Here is a 26,309-nt window from a genome sequence, read left to right on the forward strand (position 1 = left end):
AGATAAAACTTGTTGCGGAGAGATACAATGACGGGTCACCACGAGCATAGCTCCCCTCCCGTATATTACAACTAGGTAAATACATATTTTCTCTTTAATCATTATCTCGAAAAATAGATTAAAAAGAAGAAAAAAAAAGGACAAACTGATACAATAAAAAAAATTATAATCTTTCCATGACATTCCATTTTTTTCTTTTTCTTTTCTCTTATTATGTTACTTATGTATTCTGTGCTAGAATTTGAAGCTAGATATGATAACTTGGAAAGTAGGAGATGGGACCCAATGAGCATTTTTTATCCTGTATACTACGATTACGTAAAAACAAGATGATCCTGTAACGGAAAGTAGAAGCACCTCATGCCTGTACTGCCAGCAGTGAGATCACCACGGCTACACCTTCGTTCAAAGTGGATCAAGAACTGCACCTCCACTGAGAGGTGTGTCCTAAGGTAGATGGTGGCTGAGTGGACTAGAATTCTACATCTGACAGCAAAACACAAGAGGTAATGTGTTCAAATCCCCCAAGAGTCAGCTTGTGATGTCAGTAAGGGTATACAGTTTCAAACCCTCAGGGTTCAACAAGGCTCTCTTATCTAGCCACCCCTCAATATGTGGGTAAGAACTTAAATATTGAAAGAAAAAGAAAAGGAAAAAAAAAATATATATATATACACATATATATATACATATATATATATACATATATACACATATATATATACATATATATATATACATATATATATACATATATACACATATCTAAATAGAAATGTAGTAGCACATTTGTAGATAACACACAGAAACCCACAGTCGGAGAAAGAATAAACTTCGAATAAAGAATAATCCTATATTTCGGCTATATTTCAGCCCTCAAGAAAAGTGTTGCCTCTGGCCTTTTCTTGAGGGCTTTCAGGATTTGCAGTCCTCAATTTCTGGACCAAGAGATTGAGGTGATCAAATGTCAACTTGAGAAGTTGGCTTATCCACCTTGGTTTCTGGACCAAGCCCTCAGTAAGGCTAGGGCCAACCATTTTAAAACTTCCGTCCCCTCAAATTTTCACCGCTCCTTTAAGGACATTTTAAAAATTCCATTCAATAATACCATCAGTTCTTCTACTAAATTGTTTCCTCGTGAACGTCTCACTATTGCCTATCACTATCCTAACACCGTACGTAAGCAAATTGTGAACGTTAAACAAAAGCCGAAGGAAGTTGAGTCACCTGGTGTTTATTGTTTGCCCTGCAAAGATTGTGATTTGGTTTACTTGGGTCAAACCGGGAGAGACTTGAACACTAGATTGGCAGAACATAAAAGGTCAATTAGGTATGGGCAGGAAAATTCGGCTGTATTTCTTCATGTTAGAAATAAGAATCATTCTTTCGACTGGGGTAAGGCCAGATTAGTGTTCAAGTCCCACTGTGGTTTCAGGAGGAAAATAGTCGAATCAGCATTAATTGAGGAATGCCCTAATATTAATATTTCTAAAGGGCAGTGGACACCTGACATTATCTCACGCGCAGCAATAAATAAGCTAGTGCGGACGTTACATCCTCCCCTCTCCTCACCCCCTCCCTCCTCCGCCACCCCAGTTAGCCCCGCGTCTGAGTGAGGTCAACTGTCCACATCTCTTCTTACTGTAGTTTATAAGTCCCCTCTGTTCTCTATCTTATGTACTTTCCTGAAGAGGGCTACAGTTGATAGCCGAAATATAGGATTATTCTTTATTCGAAGTTTATTCTTTCTCCGACTGTGGGTTCCTGTGTGTTATATACATATATATATATAAATGAAAAAATAAAATATAATAAAATAACAATAATAATATCAATAATAATAATAATAACAATGATAATAATAATATCAATAAGAAGAATTAATGAAGCAGTCTTGCTGTGGATGTGCTTTGTCTTGCGACACTGCTTCTGACCCAGGGCAGTGGACAGGATGCAGGGATGACCCATCATCCAGGAGGTGCCAAGATGAGAGGGAGGGAGGAGGGTGGAGGGGAGTGGAGTATATAGGGGATGGAATGGGTGTGAGTGGTTTCTATGCCTTTTTCTTTTTGGCTACCCCCCCCATGTAAGGGGGAAAAAGCCTTTGGTATATGTATGTAATATCAATAATAATAATAACAATACATACATACATACATATACCAAGGCTTCTTCCCCCTTACAAGGGAGGTAGCCAAAAAAGAAAAGGCATAAATTCACTCCCACCCATTCCACCCCTGAATACACTCCACACCCTTCCACCCTCCCTCTTATCTTAGCACCTCCCAGATGATGGTGTCATCCCTGCACCTTGTCCACCGCCCTGGGTCAGAAGCAGTGTCGCAAGACACAGCACATCCACAGCAAGGCCGCTTCATTAAATCAGCAACCCCCCTCTCCATCCCCCCATGCATAAAAGGAGAAGACGGGGAGAAACCCCTTTGGGCTGCATCAAATTTTGCTCACACATACTACCTCACCCCCCATCCATTTCACCTCATGCATCACAACATCATCCATATACGACCATTCTCCATTCACCCCTGTCTTCTGTCTTCTCCTGTCCTTCCTCAACAGACATTCCCCTCTTCCCCAAAGCCCCCTTCACCCCATCCATCCATCTCATCCTAGGACGTCCCCTCATGTTCACTCCCTCCACATCTGCCTTCCATACCTCTTTTATTAGTCTTTCTTCACTCATTCTTTCCATGTGTCCAAACCATCCCAATACTCTTTCATCAACCCTATCTCCCAACTCCCTTTCCACCCCTGTTCTCCTCCTCACCTCCTCATTTCTCACTCTATCTAGCCTAGTAACCCCCATCATACTTCTCAGACACCTCATCTCAAACACATTCAAACTCCTTCTCTCTTCCTCCCTTATGTTCCATGTTTCTGCCCCATACAGTGCTGTTGGCACAATCACTCCTTCATACAGTCTCCTCTTAGCATCCATTCCCAAATATTTATTTCTCATTGCACTTTTTAACCCGCTAAGACCGACAGGCCTTAAATAGGGCTGCATCGCAAACGTCTGACAGGCCTTAAATGGGGCAGCTACTTTCAGCGCTAATAAAAACCGCGCTAAAATTGGTAGCACTGCTATATTTGGCCATGACGTAGTCCTATGGTAGTACTGTAGGCTAGCAGGAAGTAAACTGCTCTCGCCAGCCAGTGTGCCGCAAACTTTTGTGAGAGGCGTGCGCATCGTGTCACGGCGAGAATTTTTACGTATTTACGTATTTACTTATTTACGAAACTATTATTTACAACTATGGCTCCTGGTGCTAAGAGGAAGCTAAATTTTAGTGGGGCAAGACGCAAAGTGCACAGGTTGGAGGTAGATCCCGACCCCGCTATTGTGACAACATCATCACCCACGCCTTCTACATCATCCAGGCGTGGTGCAACCACAGCTGCAGCATCTGGTGGTGACCATAAACGTGCCAGGGTGCCAAAAACGGCATCAACAACCCCTGTTGTTTGTGCACGAGGTCGGGCAAAGCGGGGTTCTATGAAGCCAAGCGTGACCACTCACGCACGACGTACCACCGCCAGAGAGGCGGAGAGTTGCCACTACCACAATCTTCTCCAACTCTCGGTAATTATTCCGAGACAACTATGGTGAGTAGAGCAATAAAAACTTGTAGGATGATGCATTGTCATGTCTACTAACAGCAGATTTTTTTCCAGAGTAATTCATAAGAGTTGATTTTTTTATGATAATTGCGGTACTGGGAGTTTGCTAAATTTTCGGCCTGTCGGTCTTAGCGGGTTAATCCACCAAGGCATTTACTCGCTTCTCTCAATCTACATTCTACCTCCACCTCCACTCCACCTTTTCCTGCCACATTTGCACCCAAGTATCTAAAACTATCCACTTCCTCCAGTTGCTCTCCCTTAATGCTCACTTCCAGTCTGCTGCCACTTTCACCCCTTGAACATCTCATCACCTTACTTTTACCCACATTTATCTTAAGCTTTCTTCTATCACATACTCTCCCAAACTCTGTCACCATATATATAATAATAATAATAATAATAATATTAATAACAAAAAATATTCAACTCTGTTATTGGATACAGAACACCACCAAACTCGATTTGAACAAAGAAAATGTTGACAACCAGTTGAGCTGCAAACCCAAAGCAAAATACAACTGTTTGACAACAAGAAATCCAAAAATCATATGCACACAGCCTGAAGGGATGAGAAGAGAAAGAGATAACCATTTACCTGTGAGAGAACACCACTCTAAGATAGGCAAATAAACTTGTTCGGTCAATTAATCACCATGTAAACATTCATAAAAAGTCACTCAATAATAAAAAGTTATTAATGTCATCCTTCCTTCCCCACAACTCACCTTCTGTCTATGCATTCCCTGGTCGAGGCTTCGTCCAACATCTCCAACTGAAGCGTCTGAACTTCTTTCTGATGTTGTGCTCTTAAAGCAACCAACTCCTTCACTGCTTCCTGCCGTGATGCACGGAGATCCTCCAGCCTTGAACGCAGTTCATTTGTTTCAGCTTGCCACCGCCCACTCTCACGGTGTAGTGACAACTTCTCACTGAAATACAAAAGTCATGAAACAACAAAATGGAACTGGGTCATTACCATTTCTCAGTAATGATACATATTTATACCAAAGGCTCTTTTAACCCTTATAACTGGGGGGCGGCTGAGTCAAAACATATTCTATTTCATAGACACATTTCAATTTCTGCATGTTGGCCTCAAGTCTCTTGAAGCTGATGGCTTAGAATTAAAGAGTATTGTGGTTGATTAAAATGTATATCTGTTCACTGGGACCCATTCAGTGTTGTGTGTGTGTATATATATATATATATATATACATATATATATATATATATATATATATATATATATATATATATATAAATGAGAATAAAATTAAATAAATAAATGACCCTCTCATTACAACACCTAGTGGATGAAGAGTAATCCCTGTCAATTGTTACATTAAGTCATGGGCAATGCAGTAAAATACAACACTTTTACAGCATGACCCGAGAGTAGGAACTGGTTCACCTCCACCACTTCACCATTTGGTGACCCTTTCCTCATCCCCTCATATTAATTTACAATGCAGATCAGAGGAACATCCTCCTCGACTCACTCCTCTTTTCTCCACTCTCTCTTCTTTGCCTGACAGACATTCTACATACATTCAAAGCCCCCTTCACTTCATCCATCCACCTCATTCTTGATCTTCCTCTCAAGTTCACTTTACTCTCTTCTGCTTTCCACAATTTTTTTTTCCTAGTCTCTCCTCGTTCATTCTTTCTATGCGCCCAAAGTACCTTAACACACTTTCATCCACCTAGTGCTCTTTCCATCTCCAATCTCTGCCTCATCTCCACATTTCTTGCTTGATCTACTCTTGTTGCACAGCTCAACAATGCATTGGTACCATTAACAACCTCTACTCCAGTTGTGTGTGTGTGATCACAAGTCCAACATATGATCCAAGACCATGGTGAATCACCTATCATATTTCTTAGACTTTGTCTCAAAAATATTCACACTCTTTATTTCTACTTCCTTTATATTCAAAGCCTGGCCAAGAACCCAAATTGCACTATATGCAATCACCATTTAAAAAACATAGAACACTTTAATATGTACTGTCAAACTTTTTCCCTATTCAGACAACAACATAAGATCTGCCTTGAGTGGGCCAATTCAGTGGCTGCTCCCAGTTTCTTTCTCTCCCAATTTATATGATCCCACTATTCTTTTTTTGCTTCTTCCAAATTCCATTATACTACACTTCTTAATATTGAATTCCATCTCCCACTTCCTCCTCCATTCCCATTCTTTATTGGGATCACTCTGCAGTGACTCACAATCTTCTACCGTGTTCACCTTTGTCAACAATTTTGTATCGTCCGCAAAGAAGCTCATATAACTTTCAATTCCAATATCCATATCATTAATATATATAGCAAACATTATTGGTGCCAGATATGTTCCTTGTGGAACTCCACTAATCACTTCATCCCAATTTGAGTATTTGTCTCTTATCACCATTCTCATTTTTCTTTCATGCAAGAAGTCTTCCATCTACTCCAGTTGTTTGCCATGTATTCCTCCTGCAGTTTCTAATTTCTTTAGCAATTTATGTGGCACCTTATCAAAAGCTTTTTTCGGGTCTAGAAATGCACAATCAGCCCATCCATCTCTTTCTTCTATTACATCTATTAGCCTTGAATAGAAACACATCAAGTTTGTGGCGCATGATCATCCTTGTCTAAATCCAAGTTGCCTTGGATTTAGTACGTTTATTTCCAAATGCCTTACCCATCTACATACATACATATACCAAGGCTTTTTTCCCCCTTACCAGGGGAGTAGCCAAAAAGGACAAGGCACAAAAACATTCCCACCCATTTCATCCCCGAAAACACTCCACACCCCTCCACCCTCCCTCCCATCTTAGCACCTCCTAGATGACGGGTCATCCCTGCACCCTGTCCACTACCCTGGGTCAGAAGCAGTGTCGCAGGACACAGCACATCCACAGCAAGGCCGCTTCATTAAATCGGCGACCCCCCCCTCTCCATCCCCCCATATAAAGGAGAGGACGGGGAGAAATCCCTTCGGGCAGCGTAAAAAATGTTTGCTCACACACACTACCTCACCCCCATTCCCCCGTCCAATCCACCTCATGCATCACAACATTTTCCATATACAACCATTCTCCATGCACCCCTGTCTTCTGTCCTCTCCCGTCCTTCCTCAACCGACATTCCCCTCTTCCCCAAAGCCCCCTTCACCCCATCCATCCATCTCATCCTAGGACGTCCCCTCATGTTCACTCCCTCCCCATCTGCCTTCCATACCTCCTTTACTAGTCTTTCTTCACTCATTCTTTCCATGTGTCCAAACCATCCTAATACTCTTTCATCCACCCTATCTCCCAGCTCCCTTTCCACCCCTGTTCTCCTCCTCACTTCCTCATTGCCTTACCCATCTAATTTTGATCATTCTTTCACAAATTTTTGCTATCGTACTTGTAAGAGAGACCAGTCTATAGTTAGTAGGGTCTTCCTTGTTTCTCCCTTTATATATTGGTACTATATTTGCTATTTTCCAATCTTCTGGAACTTTTCCTTCTTTCAATGAACTGCTTATTAGACTGTATTTTGTCTGTTAGTTCATTCCTGCATTCTCTCAAAATCCAGTTTGCCATTTCATCTGGTCCATGCAATTTTCTGACATCGAGATTACTCAAGTGATTTATTATTTCATTCCTTGTTACTTCTATCTCTTTCATAGGGGGGACTTTCTCCTCCCACTCGATATCTCTAGGTTGTATGTTCTCCCTTGTAAACACCGATTTAAAATGCTTGTTCATAATTTCTGCCATTTCTATTTCCTCTGTGTATTCAACTCCTCCTTGTCGTAGTTTCTCTAATTCTTGTTTGTTTTTCAGTTTGTTGTTTACAAATCTGTAAAATAGTTTTGGTTGATCTTTACATTTTTCTATGATATCTTTTTCATATTTTCTCTTTTCTTCTCTGCACACTTGTACAAATTAATTTCTATAACTAGGCCTAGTATATATTTTCCATTTTTCAGGTCTTTTGTATTTTTTCCATTTTATCCAAGCTTTATCCCTTTTGTCTTTTAACTTCCTACATCTTTTGTTGTACCAACACTTTACATATCCTTTTTCTTGTTTTTGTCTTGGAACATACTTTTCCACTCCTTTATAATTTTTTGTCAAAATATTCCATTTCTCTTCTACTGTTTCCTCTTTGTGTATCTTTTCCCAGTCTGCTTTTTGAAAGAATTCTCTTATTTTATCAAAATTTGTTTTTCCATACATCAATCTTCCCTTTCTACATTGTTAATTTTTTTCCATGTACTTATCCTCATTTAGTTCCAGTTCAACTAATATGTGGTCACTTTTACTTAATGGCATCTTATATTCAATCTTGTCCTCTATTTCGGGTTCTGATGTATTATTAGGTCCAGTCTCAATGGTTCTTCCTCATTCCTATACCTAGTATTCTCTTGTATCCATTGCATCATTGTATGTTCTATAATCATATCAAGTACTGTAGTACATTTCCCCATAGGTTGTCTCCACCCTTCACTGTCATCTCTTCCCAGCAGATTTCTTTACAATTAAAGTTACCCATTATAACTATTCTTCCTCCATCTTCCATTATCTTATTTAGTGTTATCCTTGTGTCTTCTAACATATTTTTGTGTTCTCTCTCTTCACATGAAGCCATTTTAGGAGACACATAATTTACTACAAACTTCCTGCTCTTCCCATCCCTGTCCTCCACTTCCATCATAATCATCTCCACTCTATTCTTTCCATATGTGACATTCCTCACATTTATATCCTTCTTAGTCAGGACCATAACTCCAACCCCTTGTTTTACCTCTGTTTCTAATCCAATAATTATATCCACCATGTCCTACACTGTTGGGTGGTACCTTTCAATTTTGTCTCTACAATTCCCATTATGTCCGGTTCTTCTTCCTTCAGGTAATCATTCAGTTCATTCAAGCCTGTTATTAAGCCATCTATATTTGTGTAAGACACTTTTAATTTTCTGCTACTTCCATCATGTTTTCTGTTTCCTTTCCATTTTTCTCTGCTATGAACCATTTCCTCACTTTCATATCCACTACTCTCCAATAGAATTTCTCTTTGTCTGACTCTGTTTTCTCGTTTTTTTCCTTAGCTTCTAGTCTTTTTGTTTTCTCATCCTCTCTTTCCTCTTTATTCATTTCTCTTTTTATCCATACCTGTTTATACTGATCACTTTTTGCTAGTTTCCCTGTTTTTGCTAAGATATTCTCTGCTGTCATTTGTGACCTGAATTTAACCTTAATTGGTCTGGTCTTATCCGTATTGTATTTCCCTATTCTATATATTTCTTCTATTTCTTTCCCTGTTTCTTGTTCATCCTCTTGAACTACTTCTAATATCTTGTTTACCTTTTCCTTCTCCTCTTTTACTCTTGTAGTCCTATTTGGATTATGCTTCTCTTCCATCCCTAATATAATTATACATTTCTTTTTGTCCGCTAAGTCTCTTACTATATTCTCCTTTTTTCTCATCACTTTAATAACTGTGTCCTTAGTTTGTTCTTTCATCTGTTGTGTCACTATATCTCTAAATACAATTTTGTTGTTCTCTTGGACTTTTTTCTGACCCTGTACTTCTTTTGCTATGGACTCTTTATTTTCTTTATTATTATTCTTTAAATTCTTCATTCTCATCTTTTAACTTTCGAATTCTTCTATTTCTTTAGTTTGGTTTTGGTTCTCCTTTGGATCTTCCAATCTATCAACTCTTTGCATAATCCATGTAAGTTGGCTGAACATAACCTCCCAGTGTTCGATCATTATCTCTAGTTTTTCCTTTAGACTTGCTAATTGGGGTAAGTTGGCATCCCCTCCCTCATTAAATCCATGGAAATTTTGATCTCCTCTTTTTATTGTGTTGTTCTTATCTATATTTCTAATTTTAGTGCCTTTACTGATATTTTCGACTTTATCTGCATCCCCTCATGCAGGAAAAGAGAAGACCTGCAGCCTTCAGGTAACTGGCAACAGCCTTTGGCTGGCACCATAAGTCACTCAGGGTAGATGTATTGTTCTGTTGTCCCAATGTGCGGACTTATAAGAAGAAATAGTTGAAAAAAAAAAAGTTCAAAGGCAATATTAAGTGGAAACAATGATGGGTACTTGCTAATGGTCCTGCAAGATGGGTGGAAAAGAGATTCATTTCCCTGTTGCACTTTTTCAAAACAAGTCAACTCCTCATCAGACTCCACACTGGGGACACAATCTCTCTCTACCAACTTCAAGTGTATGTCTTCCACCTTTTCACATAAGGAAAGCTGGCAACTAGCAACTGTTCCTCTCCTCCTACTACTTTCAGTTGGTGATACAGAAAGATTCCCACATGGCTCAATGGCACAGTGGTAGTACTCACAACTGCCACTCCAATGGTCTGAGTTAGAATCCCACCCAGGGCTGAAATAATTTCGGTATCACTGTGTTTAGAGCATTACTCTAACTCTTGTGGGCATGGAGTTGGGGATGTGTGTGTAAGGTCACAGTATTATCCGTAGATCAGTCATATATGAGCTCTGAGCTCTAATGTGGGAGGGTAATAGCAGTTGATCATGAGTCCAACTTGTGATCCAAAACCATGGTGAATCACAAATGCAACACAAACAAGAATTTAAAGTTCCTTCCTAGAGAGATCCATGAGAGGGCTCAAGGGACGCTGTGGTGCTGGGAGTTTCCCAGTCAGTGAAAACTGAGGCTATTAATTATTACATCCAGTGAACAGGAGTGATGCAGTGAACATGAGGGGGTGACCAAGGATGAGATGGATGGATGGGGTGAAAGGGGCATTGGGAAAGAGGGGGATGTCTGTTGAGGAAAGAAGGGAGAAGATAGGAGTGAGTGTATGGATGATGCTGTGATGCATGGAAGGGAGTGGTTTGGGGATGAAGCTAGGACCAAGTGTGAATGATATTTTCATGCAGCCCAAAGGGATTTCCCCCTGTCTTCTCTTTTTCTGCATGAGGGGATGGAGGGGGGGTTGCCAATTAACTGAAGTGACCTTGCTGTGGTTGCACTGTGTCTTGCTGCATTGCTTCTGACCCAGGGCAGTGAGCAGGATAAATGAGGAGCTACGACAAGAGGGAGGAAAAGGTGGTGGATGGGAGTGGAATAGGTGGGTGTGGGTACTTGCCTTTTGACTTGGCTACCTCCCTTATAAGGGGGAAAAACCCATCTTCCAGGAGGAGCCCAAAAAAAGAGGGAGGGAAGGGTGGTGAATGGGAGTGGAATATGTGGGGATGAAATAGGTGTGAGTGGATTTATGCCTTTGACTTTAGCTACCTCCCTTGTAAGCGGGGAAAAAGCCTCTGTTATATGTATGTATGTACTATGCAGTCATATATAGATATATAATGCAGACAATGGTCTAACATTTCTTTCCAAATATATTTATGCAAGGGCTTGAAAACCAGCCCCACAACATAACCTCAAGAGGATCTAACAATATTTGGACACTATAAATACTACTAAGAATGCATAAATCTATGTAATAAGAACAATGGCTGACATACAAGAGGTCAGCATCCCCTCAGAAATCTTCATTGGCACTTCATCCAAGTCACTGAACAGATACTGACTACTAAATAAGTCTTCCCATACAGAAACTTGTAACATAAAGACCATTCAACACCTAAAAAAAAAAAGTTTCTGTACACCTTTTTGGAGAAAAAAAAAGTATACATGAACTGTAGATGGAGAATAGATAGGGGATGGGGGGGTAAGGGGTGCTTACATGTGAATGATATTTTGACACAGTCCAAAGGGATTTCTCACCGTCTTCTCTTTTTCTGTATGAGGGGACAGAGAGGGGGGTTGCCCATTAAGTGAAGCAGCCTTGCTGTGGATGTACTGTCTTGCTTCATTGTTTCTGACCCTGAGCATTGGCTGGGATACAGGGATGACCCATCATCCATGAGGAGCTAAGATAAGAGGGAGGAAAGGGTGGTGGAGGGGAGTGGAATGGGTGGGAGTAGGTACAGGGAGTCCTCCTTATATGGTAATTCTTTATGTGGTAAATTCACAGTTACGGTATTTGGTAATTACTACCCTCAATTCTATTTATGGTAAGAAAAATTCACAGATGCGGTATCCGCTTGTGTTTTGTTTACACTGTACCATAGTGCCACCACGCCGTGCGGCCACCATAACAATCAATCTCTTCCTGCGTTCGGTATACGGTAATTTCAATTTGCAGTAAGGTTTTCAGGAATGCATATGTACTGTATAATGAGGACTTACTGTATGTGCCTCCTTTGACTTGGCTACCTCCCTGGTATGGGGGAAAAAGCTCTTGGTGTATATAGACAGAATATATTCCTTACTCAACTATGCATCCACGCCCTGATTCCCCCATGGTCAAGAATAACAAAATATATCAACGTAATTCAAAACAAAAGCTTAAGAAAAATAACAGGTTGTAACCAAACTACATCCCTCTGCCACCTACACACACAAACAATCTATTCATTGACCAACCAAAAAAAAACCTGAAAACAATCTATTCATCTTTATATAACAAAGGCTTTATCCCCTTATAAGGGATGTCTATCTATATACACATACATATACCAAGGCTTTTTCCCCCTTACAAGGGAGGTAGCCAAAAAGGAAAAGGCATAAAATCATTTCCACCCATTCCATCCCTGAATACACTCCACACCCCTCCACCCTCCCTCTTATCTTAGCACCTCCCGGATGACGGGTCATCCCTGCACCTTGTCCACTGCCCTAGGTCAGAAGCAGTGTCACAAGACACAGCACATCCACAGCAAGGCCGTTTCATTAAATCGGCGACCCCCCCCCCTCTCTGTCCCCCCATGCATAAAAGGAGAAGACAGGGAGAAGTCCCTTCGGGCTGTGTCAAAATTTTGCTCACACATACTACCTCACCCCCATCCCCCCGCCCATTCCACCTCATGCATCACAACATCATCCATATACAACCATTCTCCACTCACCCCTGTCTTCTGTCCTCTCCCGTCCTTCCTCAACGGACCTTTCCCTCTTCCCCAAAGCCCCCTTCACCCCATCCATCCACCTCATCCTATGACATCCCCTCATGTTCACTCCCTCCACATCTGCCTTTCATACCTCTTTTACTAGTCTTTCTTCACTCATTCTTTCCATCTGTCCAAACCATCCTAATACTCTTTCATCAACCCATCTCCCAGTTCCCTTTCCTCCCCTGTTCTCTTCATCTCCTCATTTCTCACTCTATCTAGCCTAGTAACCCCCATCATACTTCTCAGATACCTCATCTCAAACACATTCAAACTCTTTCTCTCTTCCTCTCTTATAAAGGAAGTAGCCAAGTTAAAGGCATACACCCATTCTCACCTGTTCCACTCCCATCCACCACCACCCTTTCCCACCTCTCATCTTAGCTCCTTGTGGATGACAGGTCATCCCTGTCTCCCCCTCCCTACTTCCCAGGTCAGAAGCAATGCAGCAAGGAACAGCATCTCCACAGCAAGGGAACATGTCCTCAAGTCCCAAGTTCTCTATGCTAAAGCCACAATACTGTATAAAAAGTATGGAACTAACGACCATATCACTCTCTACTACACGTATATCAATGTAACATATCACTGAAACATACTGATACTACTTACTCTCGCTCTGCTTGTATGGTTTTGGTAGCCTCATCCAATCTCAGCTTGAGCATCGTTACTTGCTGCTCTAAGCCCTCCTGATCGAGATGCATCCCTGCATCATCCAGGACGGAAGGTGCTCCTCTCCACACTCTGCGATTGTTGCCTGCACCGCCACCATCACCAGACCTTACGGATTCTCCTTCACTACACTCACTCCCCCCACAAACTTCCGAGAGAGGATCGGAAACTGCAGATATCCTTGGGTTAAGTACGGATCCTGGTCCAATAGGACTCTGGCACGTTTCCGGAAGAGGATCAGACATGGACGACATGCGGTGCGAAGGCGAGACTTGATTGCTGGGGCACAGGCGTTCCTTCAGGGCCTGCTGTTCCGCCTCCCTCTCGTGATTCTGCAGTTCCTCTTCTACATCGTTTTCTCTTTGAGCAGTCGAGTTATCGGGCACGTCTTTTTCAGCACCGTCTTTGAGATAGTCCTCACACAAAAGCTCTTTCACACCTCGTCCAGTGCGACACTTTTCCGACAGTCTTGTTGCATCACCAGGTCTGTGTGAAAATACAGCAACGTTTTCCACCCCCATGCCGGCATTAGCCTGTTCATCAATGCTACCATTCACACTGTCACCACCGTTACCGACACTACTGACCACACCTCCTTCGCCACTATGACCCCTGAACATTTCCTCCAGGAGAGTGAAGTTGGTGTTTTTTGAGTCTCTAATAAATTGGATTTCGTCTTTCGAAAGTTTTTCTGCCTCCTTTTCTCCTCCACGGGTCGGCACGCTACCATCTCGTTCTGGCGAATCTCTCTTATGGTTATTCTGCATTGAATAAAACAAACAAGAAGAATATATATATATATATCAGAGATATTATTTATTACAAAATTAACAGCTTCATTGTATAATCAGACGATATTATAGCTTCTCAACATGTCTTATATCAAAATAATGGAACTTGATGTGTTATGATTGTGGGGTGGTAACAGTAAATGGAAATGACAAAAAGTATATTACATCAATGAGAAAACTTAAGCCTCAGCAGATTTATTAAAGTATGATTGAAAAATTACAATATTTAGAACACTGTTTTGAATTTATGTAATGTGTGATAGGGAGCATCACTGCAAAGCTGGCACTGGTTGGGAATCGAACCCTGGACCTCCCACTGTCTGGGCAGGTGTGCTTACCAATTATACTACTGTCACCTCTAATGACCATTTGCACATCTCCCTTCCCTGTGGGCCTCCGCCAGTCTGGGAATGTGCACCGCTCTGGGATCTTACAGTGTCATGTATGATAGCAAGCATCACTGCAAAGCTGGCACTGCCTGGGAATCGAACTCTGGACCTCCCACTGTCTGGGCAGGCATGCTTACCAATTCCGCCACAGTCGTCTCTAGTGACCACTTGCACATACATAAATATTTCCCAACTTCAATCATGAGGGACTGCTCACCCAGAAAGTCTAGGAAATGACAACAACAGTTATCATGTGCCACATCGTACCTGATCTATGTGCTTCTCCTCGTCTTTTCTAAGTCGTACCATCTGTGCCTGGCTTATATGAGCCAGCTGGGCTTCAAGATCATTCTTCTCTCTCCTTAAGGCCCCAGATTCTCGCTGTGCTACCTCAAGTCGCCCTCTAAGTATTCGGACCTCCTCTCGGGCTTTATTGCGCTCACTACGAACCTATAATAAACAATGTTAAGAATGTAAGATGAACACTTCAAAAGAACAATTTTAAACTTAGACTGAAAAAAGCCTTAGACCCCACCTACGTTGAACACACTGTGCATATAACACAATCGAAATCAAGCTACTCCGCCTCTCTGTGACGTAAAATGACACAAGAGGAAGCTACAAGCAACATCTGATGCTTTCAGGTACTTCATCAGTCACCTCACATGTACACACACACACCCAACAAAAGCTGTCAAAGCTAATAGTCACCTTACTCCACTTCTCTCTCCAGTTAGCTGTACAGTCTGACCACCATCGCATCGTCTTCTCCATCTGTGTAGCACGAGCCCTTGCCTCCTCCAGCTCCCTCTGTATGAGTTCCTGCACCAAATACGTTGGTTTCATTAATACTTTTGTAACAAAAAACTCAAAGAATAAGATCTGCCCTATTGAACCATTCATCTACCATTTAACCTATCTAGGATTTTTTCTATAATATATGTTTTAGTCTCAGTGTGTCCGAGGTACTAGGATGGTATATAACAAACCCAAGTATTTGTAGATGGTATGTAACAAACCCAAGTATTTGTACAAATATTTATGAACAATAAATACCCTCTCAAAAAATAAATAAATAAATAAATAAATAAAATAAAATAAATTAGAAGAACCATCAAACAATGATATAATTTATGTTACTTTACAAGTAATTCCAAGGAATCAACAAACTCCCCAACAACCCTCCCAATTGCATTTAGTTTATCCAATTTGTATAGATTTGTAAAACAAATAAAAACATAATAAGTCAGAGAGATGTAAAGCTAATCTAAGAGAACTAGCTAATCCCATAAAATATCACCATTTCTTAAAAGGTATATCACTTTAGCATTATCAGATATGCAATATAATCTTCATGAGCTTTACACACAGATCTGGTAAACATACCGATACCTGTTTGTCATGCCAGTGGTAGGAAAGTGACGGGGGTTCGTGAGTGTGAGGAGGGTGTGGGTGCGGAGGAGGCTGTGCTCCCCGGCGAGCGGAACCCCCCGACTGGGCCATCATTTCTGCTTCACCTTCTGTCCAGGTTTGAAAAAAAAAAAAAAAAAAAAAAAAGGGAAGAAAATGTTATGTGCGAGCTGGTACTTCCTGTGTATGTGATGGGTGTATAACTAGCCACTACTTCTGAATACCTGTAATGTACTGCACAATTAGCAATTATTTATATCAATGTTTGCTCACTTTAATAAGATACTAACACTTTTACACCATAAAAACTATCTGGATGCCGGGAAATTTTATTCAACTACTGTATTAAGTAAACCTAGCTTAAATGTCTCTTGTTCAAATCAAAAATTTTCAAGGACATGTTTTCATCTGAATTAAATTACCTGATATCTGCTACAAAACCCATAAATTGTGCCATCACATTAATATGTATAATACAAATATCAATGTGTGCTTAAATGAACAAAATACAAAATAAACTTTGGGATATCTAATAATCTTTATTTGATTTGTGTGTCAGATATAATACATATGTGACCCAAAATAATGAATATGTATTCAAAAGCATAACCAAGATCATTCAATTCACAATGAAAATACTAGGCCATGTTCAAAAGGGAATTCACAGAATTTTTTTTTTTTTTTTTAATTTTGAAAACAAAACTCAAAACATCAAATTCTAACAGAGTAGCAAAGAATATTATATAAACAAAATATCCCCACATACTGCATAATGACTAAATAATAGAGCAGAATATAAAAAGGTAATTTCATGCTTACAAAATACTACCATAACCAGAACGATATATTAACATTAAAGAATTGTAACACAGGAACTTCAAGAGAAATAATGATACTACAAGAATACCAAAAATGAACTGGGCTGGCTACACCATAATGCAAGTTGACAATAAGGTCCTGTATACAATACCTTCCCAAAAATGCTCTTCATATTTCTACCTACCATGGGTATTTCTTCTCGAGTGATTTTCTCCATTCCCATAAAACAATAACTAAATTTTCCATCAATTGATATCACAGCTCTCCTTGTGATTTCTTTGCACGTAAGAGGAGGATATCTCAACAACGGAACCAACGATGGGTACTTGCTTGAGGTAATCTTGAGATGGATGTCAAAGAGAATCATTTCCCTGTCAAATTTCTTCAAATCTTATCACCTCTGTCATCTTCATTCCCATTGAACACTGTCACCCAAAGAACATATGATGAATGCTGTGCTATGTTCACGACAGCAGTCCAATTTAGATTCCCACCCAGGACTGAAATATTTTCAGCATTGCTACACTGCAAACCAGCATTACAAATCTTGTGGGGCAAGGAGTTGTGTGTGTGTATTTACCTAGTTATATTTAACGTGAAGAGAGCTATGCTCATAGTGACCCATCTTTGTATCTTTCAGCATCAAGTTTGTTCTCAAGTTCTTTGTATAGTTTTTGCACTCACTGTTTCCTCATCCAATTTATTCCAGATATCCACCACTCTGTGGGTAACTATTCTTTTTCAGATCTCTTCTATAACTATCCTTTTTAAGTGTGAGTGTGTGATTCACCATGGTCTTAGACCACGTGTTGAACTCATGATCAACAGCTATTACCCTCCCAGATGAGAGCTCAGAGCTCATATATGACCAATCTATAGGTAATGCTGTGACCTTACACACACACCCAACTCCCCGCCCACGAGAGTTGGAGTAACGACTCGCAGCGCAGCGATACTGAAATTATTTCAGCCCTGGGCGGGATTCGAACTCGGACCGCTATAGCAGCGGTTGCGAACGCTACCACTGCGCCGTGTGTGTGTGTGCGTGTAAGGTCACAGCATTACCCACAAAGCGAGCATACATGACCTTTAAACTTTCATCCGGGAGGGCAATATCTGTCAATCACGAGTCCAACACGTGATCCAAGACCTTGATGAATCACAAAGACCACATACCTTTCCGGGTATCTGATAAGAGGAAAGGTGGGGTAACGCATTTGCCAACTTATAAGACTCGTGCACGTATAAAACATACCCAATTCTAAAGGAGTATTTCCGAGAGGAAAAAAAAATCACAAATTACTGGAAATTATTTTACAAGTTTGGAGCTTCATCGGCCTATAGTCGTAGCCAGTATTTTACAATGTCTTCTTTGCTGTGTGTTATTGCTGGACAAATACAGTTGTGCAGTGCGTCACCATTTATTTTTATTTACAACTAGCAATGGGCTGCGCCCGACCCCGCTACGCGGTGGCTCGGTCCTTCGGGCAAGCTCGCTTCGCTTGCAGGCAATCAGTCGTCTCCGCTGTCGTGACATCACTCTCAGCCAATCAGGGGCCGGAAGGGGCATGTCCCCTTGAGGGATTTCCAGTTTTCTGTCTGATTTTGATCAATATCAACAGGAATTCTTTTAATAGTATATGGATAGAAAACAATCAGTAAGATACGAAAATGCCATGCCTTTGTGCAGATATTTAGTATCGTCGCATTTGCCAAATATGCAGAATCGCTGGTTTTGTTTACTTGTCTGCTAATTGCAAGTGATGACTGGCTCTTGTAATTTTTTCATTGACTTTCTTGAATCGTATATTACTGTATATATTTCTTAAATTAATCCTGTCGTTACGGTAAGCTAGACATGGAAACATCACCTATTCACCTTCCACATACGTGACCCATTGAGTTGGAGTTGCATATACGCGATTCAAGCGAGTTCGTTTGTATAGAAACGACTTTGTTTACAGTATCTTATTTTTGGAACCTCCAAATGTCAAACCACCTTTGCGTTATATATTGACAAGCTGAATGACGACCTAAAAGAAGTTAAACCTACACGAATATTGCACGATTTGTTAAATTGACCTTAGTCAAGTCTAGAATATTGCAAACGAAGTCGTCTTTCTGCCTTTCAAATTCAAAACATTTGACGAAAATCGTGCATTAGAATCAGTTACTTTTAGTTTTTTACAAAATCTGAATGAGCATCTGGTCAAGGAACAAGTATGCATCAACTTAGGGCGAATAGAGCTGACATAAAAATTATAAACAAATGCAAAGTTTTGTTACGTAGTCCAAAGTCGGAGAAAAAAAAAGTAATATTTACGGATACAGGGCGTTTCGCTACATGGCCAGTTCTCTACCAACCATTCCGCTACACAGTTTCGGTCGTTTCGCGACCAATATGTAGGTGGAAATAAAACATGACATTGCAAACCATGTACACGCATATGTTGTACACGAACTATGTTGTAAAAACACGCGTCTATAACAAATTCAAATAGTAATGACTGCAGTCGTTCTACACTTTACTTGGTGCTATTATAGCGTTAGGTCCATATAGTACTATATGGACCTTGCTATAGCGTTAGGTCTACCGCCAAATGTCGCCTACACCGTGTTCTTCCGAGATGCTCCCCTCACCTGTCCATTAAACATGTGTCCTGCCCAAATACATAAAAAATGTGACCTGACCTAACCTATTTGTGTCATATTTAGAAGATGTACGAAGTGTGTATCGCTAGAATAAACGTATGGAAATATATGATAACATGTTTATTTTTACATTTCTTCCTTTAATATGAATGTAATTAGAAATCCAATTAACTATCTAAGTCCTTCCTAGGACATGTACCAAATGTGTGTTTATCGCTAAAATAAAGGTATGGAAATGGCAGACCTCATGCTATAATAGCACCCTTCACTTTTCCACCATCAGATCCTGACCATTTGCGTTTTTTAAATTCATGTTGCACACATTTTTTCCTAATGGTAATGTGCATGATAAGTCAACGTTTTATAATTATATTTGCCGGATAATCTACCTGACGATTGCATAAAACAAGGCCCGATAAAAAAAAAATTATTTATCGCCAAATCGCCTCATTAGACATATTCTTCTCCTGTCGCCTACAAAGTTACTTTAAAAATCTGCATACATCGTATTTTTTATCATATTAGGATCTCAAATGTGAAAAAAGTGTAGTGAAACGACCGAAACAATGTAGTCCGACACAAAAACAAATGAGGAAAGTTCACTAAACTGGATATATATTACAATCCCAAGTTTTGTTGGGGCTTCATGCCACGGCCATCTTTATGTACAGGGTATCAAAAACATTAACATTTTTATCTCTTGCTGGGCTCTACAGTATTTCTCACTCGAATATTTGATAATACAGTACAAAGGTTTTTTGCGTGCAATAATGCCTTGCGACAGACTGGATAATATGTGTTATCTCAATGCATTTGGTAAGAAATCAGTCTTCAGGGATTATCATATCAGACTGTTTTCCTCCTACATCCTCCCTCCAACCTCCGATTTTAAGCCTGTGTCGCCGACATCTAACAGACAATTTTGTTAACGTGTCGCCGGTATTTTGAATCGGGAAATTCAATTTCATATGACTCCTTTACTCCCTTTGCCACCAGACAACCTGCTTAAAACAAACTAATATATAGACAATTTATCAATTAAATTGATAACAAAGAGAATGAGTTAATCTATATGAAAAATGTACTGTACGGAGGATTCCTATTTTGCAAGTGTACTTCACCGAACTGAATTTGGCCAACAAAATAAAATCAAATAAAAGTAATAAAATATAGTTTCCCGATTTTAGTCTTTAATTACCCCTTCCCATAGGATCTATTTCCAGTCCTTCATCAAAGATAAAATTGTTTCATTTATTTAGCTGAGGGAGAGGAGCACTTCGAATAATTACATGCATAAAAAGATTATTTCTTCGAGTGCTGCATTTGTTAAAAAAAACTCATTCATCGAAATCAAAACCCCTCAAAGGAAATCATGAACTTTTGAAGAGTAACGTTGTTCATGCATAGTCTGTAAGCGCGACAACTGATAAACAAATAAATGAACTAAAGCAGTCAAGCGCGGCTTCCAACACGACCCTATACAGGACGTTCCTCTTGACCAACTGATATTGACATGTCCGCCAACTGGCCCGGACTTAAGATTCATAAAACTTAATCCTCATTTCATGCAACGTAAACGAACAACATATAATTTGAAAACAGATTATTTACACGGCATTCAAATATCACACATATGCTGAGAACGAAAAAAATATTATATACATATTTTCTTAAAATATAATGGAAAGTTATTATCCACGGAAACGAACACCGTGTAGTGCTGATATGAAACCAATAGCCATTGGGTCGATCTTTGAAAATACTCTTACCCTCATCTCCGCCCCCACACCCTCTCAGCTTCCAGGAACGATTCAGCTATTAAAAAGGGGCCGCAGTGATATTTCAAAACAATCTCAAATAATTCTAAAAAGAAAATAAAGTACATTAGAGTAACTATCGGGTGAGTTAAATGCGACATATTTTCGGCCGTAGCGTGCCGACCGCCGATATTGCGTCACTGACACAAACATGTTTACTATAATTCCGCGTTTCTCTATTCTTTTATACTCATCTCATTTGGCTAAAACAATACTTTTCAACTGTCAAAATACCCGGGATGTAATTCTAGTTGTACCTAGTTGTATTTTACGGGACGAGAGCTATGCTCGCAGTGACCCGCTTTCGTATCTCTCCGCATCCAGTTTATTGTTAAAATCTGGTATAGTTTTGGCACTCACTGTTTCCCCGTTTACGTTGTTCCAGACATCAATCACTCTATGTGGGAAGCTATTCTTTTTCAAGTCTCTTTTGTAACTGTCCTTTATCTTCTTTTCGTGTCCTCTTGTTTCTCTTCTGAATTTCCATCCCTTTCATAATTCTGTAAATGGTCAACAAATCACCTCTTTCTCTTCTCTGTTCCAATGTTGATAGATGTAATTTCTCTAATCTTTGTTCGTATGTCAGATTTGACAGTGTAGGTGCCATTTTTGTCGCTCCTCTTTGGATTCTTTCTAATTTTTTTTTTTTTTTTTGTACTAGGTACCTACAATGTTTCAGCATATTCTAGTTTAGGTCTTATCAATGTAACCACTATTTTTTTAACCATCTCCTCATCCATGTAGTGTGTGTGTGTGTGTGTGTGTGTGTGTGTGTGTGTGTGTGTGTGTGTGTGTGTGTGTGTGTGTGTGCGCGCGCGATGTCATACTCTCAATAACGTACCTTTTTATATACATTTCAAACATCGCTTTATGAAATCTAAGTGTTCAACATTTCAATCGTTTACAGAATTATCTTTGATTCCAGTGATTAAACGCATTGCCCAAAGATGGGCCACGCAAAGAGCTCACATGTAGGTCGGTAATAACTGTTCGAGTCCAGCACTTGATCTAAAACAACGGCGAGCGATGTGTACGCGTGTAGGCTATTTTATGGAGTTTATTATTACTGTTATTATAATAATATTATCATTATTAGTGCTATTTTCACTATCATTATTACTACTAATAGTATTACTGCTTTTTATATAATCGTGTTCCAAACCTTCTATTGTTTGGCTTTGTTTCGGTTACAAAATTTTCCAAATTTCCTGATTCATCCCACTACAATTTTTGCACAAGCTTCTCGTGAAATATTTCTTAAAAAATTATACTGTACAAAATTTGTCCATATTTACTGAAAATGTCGCCAATGTCGACATGACGTCATATCGCTTCGTCTCTAGACAAGACATGACGTCACATTTAAGCTCCCCTCTCTCAAGAGACAAGAAACAAATCTGTGTTTTCTATGTATACAGACTGCATTTGTCACATTTCTAAAATTCTCTACCTCCCCTAGTTTTAGTTTCTCTAATTTCTACTCCTATGTTAGCCCTTCTAGGCTCCCAAATGCGGGTTAGTCTGGCAATATCCATGCGTAATCTACTTTGATACGCTTTTCTCCGTTTCATAGACATTTCAATTGAATCCTAGTTTTATGTTAACGCCCGGAATATGTCCGTCTCTCTAGGATGTGTATGTACGTGAGAGAGAGAGAGAGAGAGAGAGAGAGAGAGAGAGAGAGAGAGAGAGAGAGAGAGAGAGAGAGAGAGAGAGAGAGAGAGAGAGAGAGAGAGAGGGGGGGTGACCTAGAGGAGTGGGAGGAAATGAGGGAAGGGTGAGGGAGTGAGGGGAGACAAGTGAGGAAGAGGATAGGAGAGAATTGATGGAAGAACGAGGAAGAGGGGAAGGCAAAGGGGAAAGGAGGGAAGAGGGGGAGTGGGGAAGGGAAAGGGGGAAGGAATGTGAGGGGGGAAAGGAAGAGAGAGGGGAAGGGTGAGGGGAAGAGAGAAAGGGTGAGGGCGAGGGGAAGGGAGAAGGGAATGGAGAGGGGTTGGGTGAGGGGAAGAGGGGAAGGGAGAGGAGAAGGGAGACACGGGAAGAGACACGGGAAGACACGGGAAGGGAGGGAAGAGGGGAAGGAAGAAGGAAAGGGGGAGGGGAAAGGAGAGAGGAAGGGAGGCGGAAGGGAGAGAGTAAGGGAGAGGGGAAAGGGGGGAAAGAGGGGAATGGAGAGATAATAGAACAGGCGAGAGAAGAAAAGAGAGAAAGGTTTGGAGAAGTGGGGAGAGGGGAAGGGAGAGAATGAGATAGATATATGGAGAGAGCGTGCGAGGGGAGAAAGGAAGAAAAGGAGACGAGAGAGAGAGAGAGAGAGAGAGAGAGAGAGAGAGAGAGAGAGAGAGAGAGAGAGAGAGGGGGGAGGGGGGAGAGAGAAAGAGAGAAGGAAGACGAGAGTGAACAAAACAGACAATAGAAAAAGAGAAATGGAGAGAAGAGACTTAAAGTGGACAAAAACAGACAATTGAAAAAGAGAAATGGAGAGAAGACTTAAAGTGAAACTCATACAGACCACAAATTGGAAGAGAAATTATTCGTTTGTGATGCACGCGCGCATTTGCACGTGATGTGGCCAAACCATCATTTAGCCTCAAAATACTTTTCTTACAATGACGTGACCCCAGCAACGGTAAAATAATTCGTGTGAAAAATATGTTCATGTTTCCAAATATAATTTTCATGATGACTAGGCTAAATTTCTGCGTGCGAAACCATACGATCAACATTACCAACTATATCGTCGACATTAATCTACAAAATATTTTTACACATATATGCATATAGATACGCACTGTAAATATACACTTTTTTTTGTCTTCGACGTTTTATGTTTAAAAATTAACGTCAACAGAGAGAAATGCAGACCTTGTTTCGGTCGCTCTATAATTTGTTTACAAATTAATCGCCGAGATTTCCTATGTCGACAACACTTCGCTTCTCGCATTTCAAATTTCAAAAGTAGACATTTTTGTACACATTTTTTATTTTATTTTCTTGCAGTCTATTAATTTATCTATTCATTCTAATTTTTATTTTATCTTTGGTCATATCATTTGGAATCACACTGCTTTTGTTTTTTGTTTCAACATCTCTCCGATCCAAACGCATAGTTACCATTTAGTAAATAATAATGAAATCCTTAAACGGGTAGGAATAATTCGTTATAAATACAAATCTATACAAGCTCTATAAATCATAACTAAATAATTTTGACGTTATCAACACCACATTAAAAATCTAAACACACTTTACTATCACCAAAACAAACTATACGATCGTTTCACATAAATTTGTACGTTTCCCACACCATTATTACCTATTATTGTTAATTCATATCACTCCTACTCTGGGAGTCTCAGGAATCATATCATCCTATACGATCTCCTACTCCCAGAATTCTTAATAACAATCCTGGGGAATTCAATCATAAATCAAGGCAGTACCACTTACCAAAGAAGCTTTAATACACACCCAAAGGGAGACATGTCTCTGCTTCTAGTGGGGCGCCTAGACAATTTAGTAACACAACACATTGCCTGCCGTCGCCTCTAGGCATATACACAGCCCCTACACCGTAATAAAGGACCCTTAATCTAAAATTAGAGCCCTCCCAACCCCAGTGCCACAAACACACCCTCAGGGCCCCTTCCGTGTCACCCTAAATGACCACGTCACCCTGGGGGAGGAAATATCCCGCCTCAGGGACCTTCCTGGCCCTTACTCATCCCCTTACACTACTAAGGATACCTTATCGTCAACCTGGGAGATGTTACGCTGGGTAGGGAGCCATTGACCTATCTGAGGACACGATGCAACTTATATACTTGTGCAGCCAGCCCTCCATTTGTCTTGTCGTGCAGACAAACTTCTTCCATCGATACAAACAGTCTTCTACAAAGGTAAACAAACGAAGAATTGCATTCACAAGCACTGGAGGAAAGAGAGAGAGACCCGTGGTTGCTGATCTCCACAAGCAAGGGCTTGTAATCTCACAAGAAAATTCTTTCTCAGCCCTGACGAGACTATTAGATGAAAGACGCCTCCTTTGGTTATTTACACACGCATGCGGAGGTCAAGACTCAACCAAAACCTACTCTTAACTCTCACTCACCCTTGAGAAAGGCATCAGCACTCATGTTTTACTGTGGAAGGAACAAATCTCCCATTAAACTCACGTGAAACACCTTAACTTCTTCATAATGCACCTCAAAGATCGTCTCTGACATGAAAACAAACTCGGTGCTGCCATCTAGCGGCAGCTACCGGAACCTCACGCCAGACCCAAAAGCTCTCTTCTCCCATTCTTCCTCCCTCTTTCTCTCTCTCTTTTCCTTCTTCTTCTCTCTCTCACGTCCTCTCTCTACTCTCTTTACCTCCCCCTCCCCCACGTCCTCTCCCCTAGGCCTTCTTTCGTGCCTATCAACCTCAACCCCACCCGCCCTCACGTCCCCTCCACCCCGGGCCACCTCCCCCTCCCTCCCGTCCTCGTCCCGAGCCGCCTCTGGCCACTTCAACTTCGGGAGATACTACCACTTCACTGTTCCACACACCACCCGCAGCGGGGGACCGCAACCTACCCCACGCCCCCCCCCTCCACATACACACCCTATCCCATGCTTTCCTTGTATTTCTTTACAACCATTATCCAACACACTCCCACCCTTATCTCTCTCCCTCTCTCCCTTCCTCTCCCTCTTCCCCCTTCATCTCTCCTCTCTCCCTTCCCTCTTCCTCTCTCCGTTCCCCCTTCCTCCTTCCTCTCTCCCTTCCCCTTCCACTCTCCCTTCCCCCTTCCTTCCCTTCTCTCTCCCTTCCCACCTTCCTCCTCCCCTCCCTTCCCCTTTCCTCTTCCCCTCCCTTCCCCCTCCTCCTTCTCCCCCTTCTACCCACCTCCCGCAAATATTTGGTCCCTTCCCCTTTTCCTCTCCCCTCATTCCCTTCCCCTCTCTCCCCCTCCCCCTCCCTCCTCACCCAGCCTCCCCTCCCCCTTCCCCTCACCCCCCTTTCCCCTCTCCCAACTCCTCAGCATTCGAATATTTTTTTCTCTTTCTCATGTACGAATGTTCATTATCCGCTGGGGCGGGGGGGGGGGGAGGACTTCCCTTGGACGGGGCCCTTACAGAAGGAGCTGG

General features: G+C 41.0%; 1 protein-coding gene across 4 annotated transcripts in view; it reads right to left on the reverse strand.

The window, feature by feature from the left end:
* Positions 1-25,453, reverse strand: part of LOC143038621 (coiled-coil domain-containing protein 102A-like) — a 31,819-nt gene extending 6,366 nt beyond the window's left edge. The window contains exons 1-6 of one of the 4 annotated variants that reach the window (XM_076208084.1): positions 25,353-25,453; positions 15,872-15,999; positions 15,191-15,301; positions 14,747-14,929; positions 13,240-14,060; positions 4,368-4,571 (exon numbers count right to left, since the gene is read on the reverse strand). In XM_076208084.1, the coding sequence (XP_076064199.1) occupies positions 4,368-4,571; positions 13,240-14,060; positions 14,747-14,929; positions 15,191-15,301; positions 15,872-15,985 (1,433 nt within the window). In that variant the 5' untranslated portion in view covers positions 15,986-15,999; positions 25,353-25,453. Of the gene's footprint in view, positions 1-4,367; positions 4,572-13,239; positions 14,061-14,746; positions 14,930-15,190; positions 15,302-15,865; positions 16,000-25,288 lie in introns of all 4 variants that reach the window. The other 3 variants (XM_076208083.1, XM_076208082.1, XM_076208081.1) reach the window with 3 other exon arrangements.
* Between the last annotated feature and the right edge of the window lie 856 nt (positions 25,454-26,309).

The sequence above is a fragment of the Oratosquilla oratoria genome, chromosome 24, assembly GCF_046742065.1.
Source record: "Oratosquilla oratoria isolate Oo_2021 chromosome 24, ASM4674206v1, whole genome shotgun sequence".
NCBI lineage: Eukaryota > Metazoa > Arthropoda > Malacostraca > Stomatopoda > Squillidae > Oratosquilla > Oratosquilla oratoria.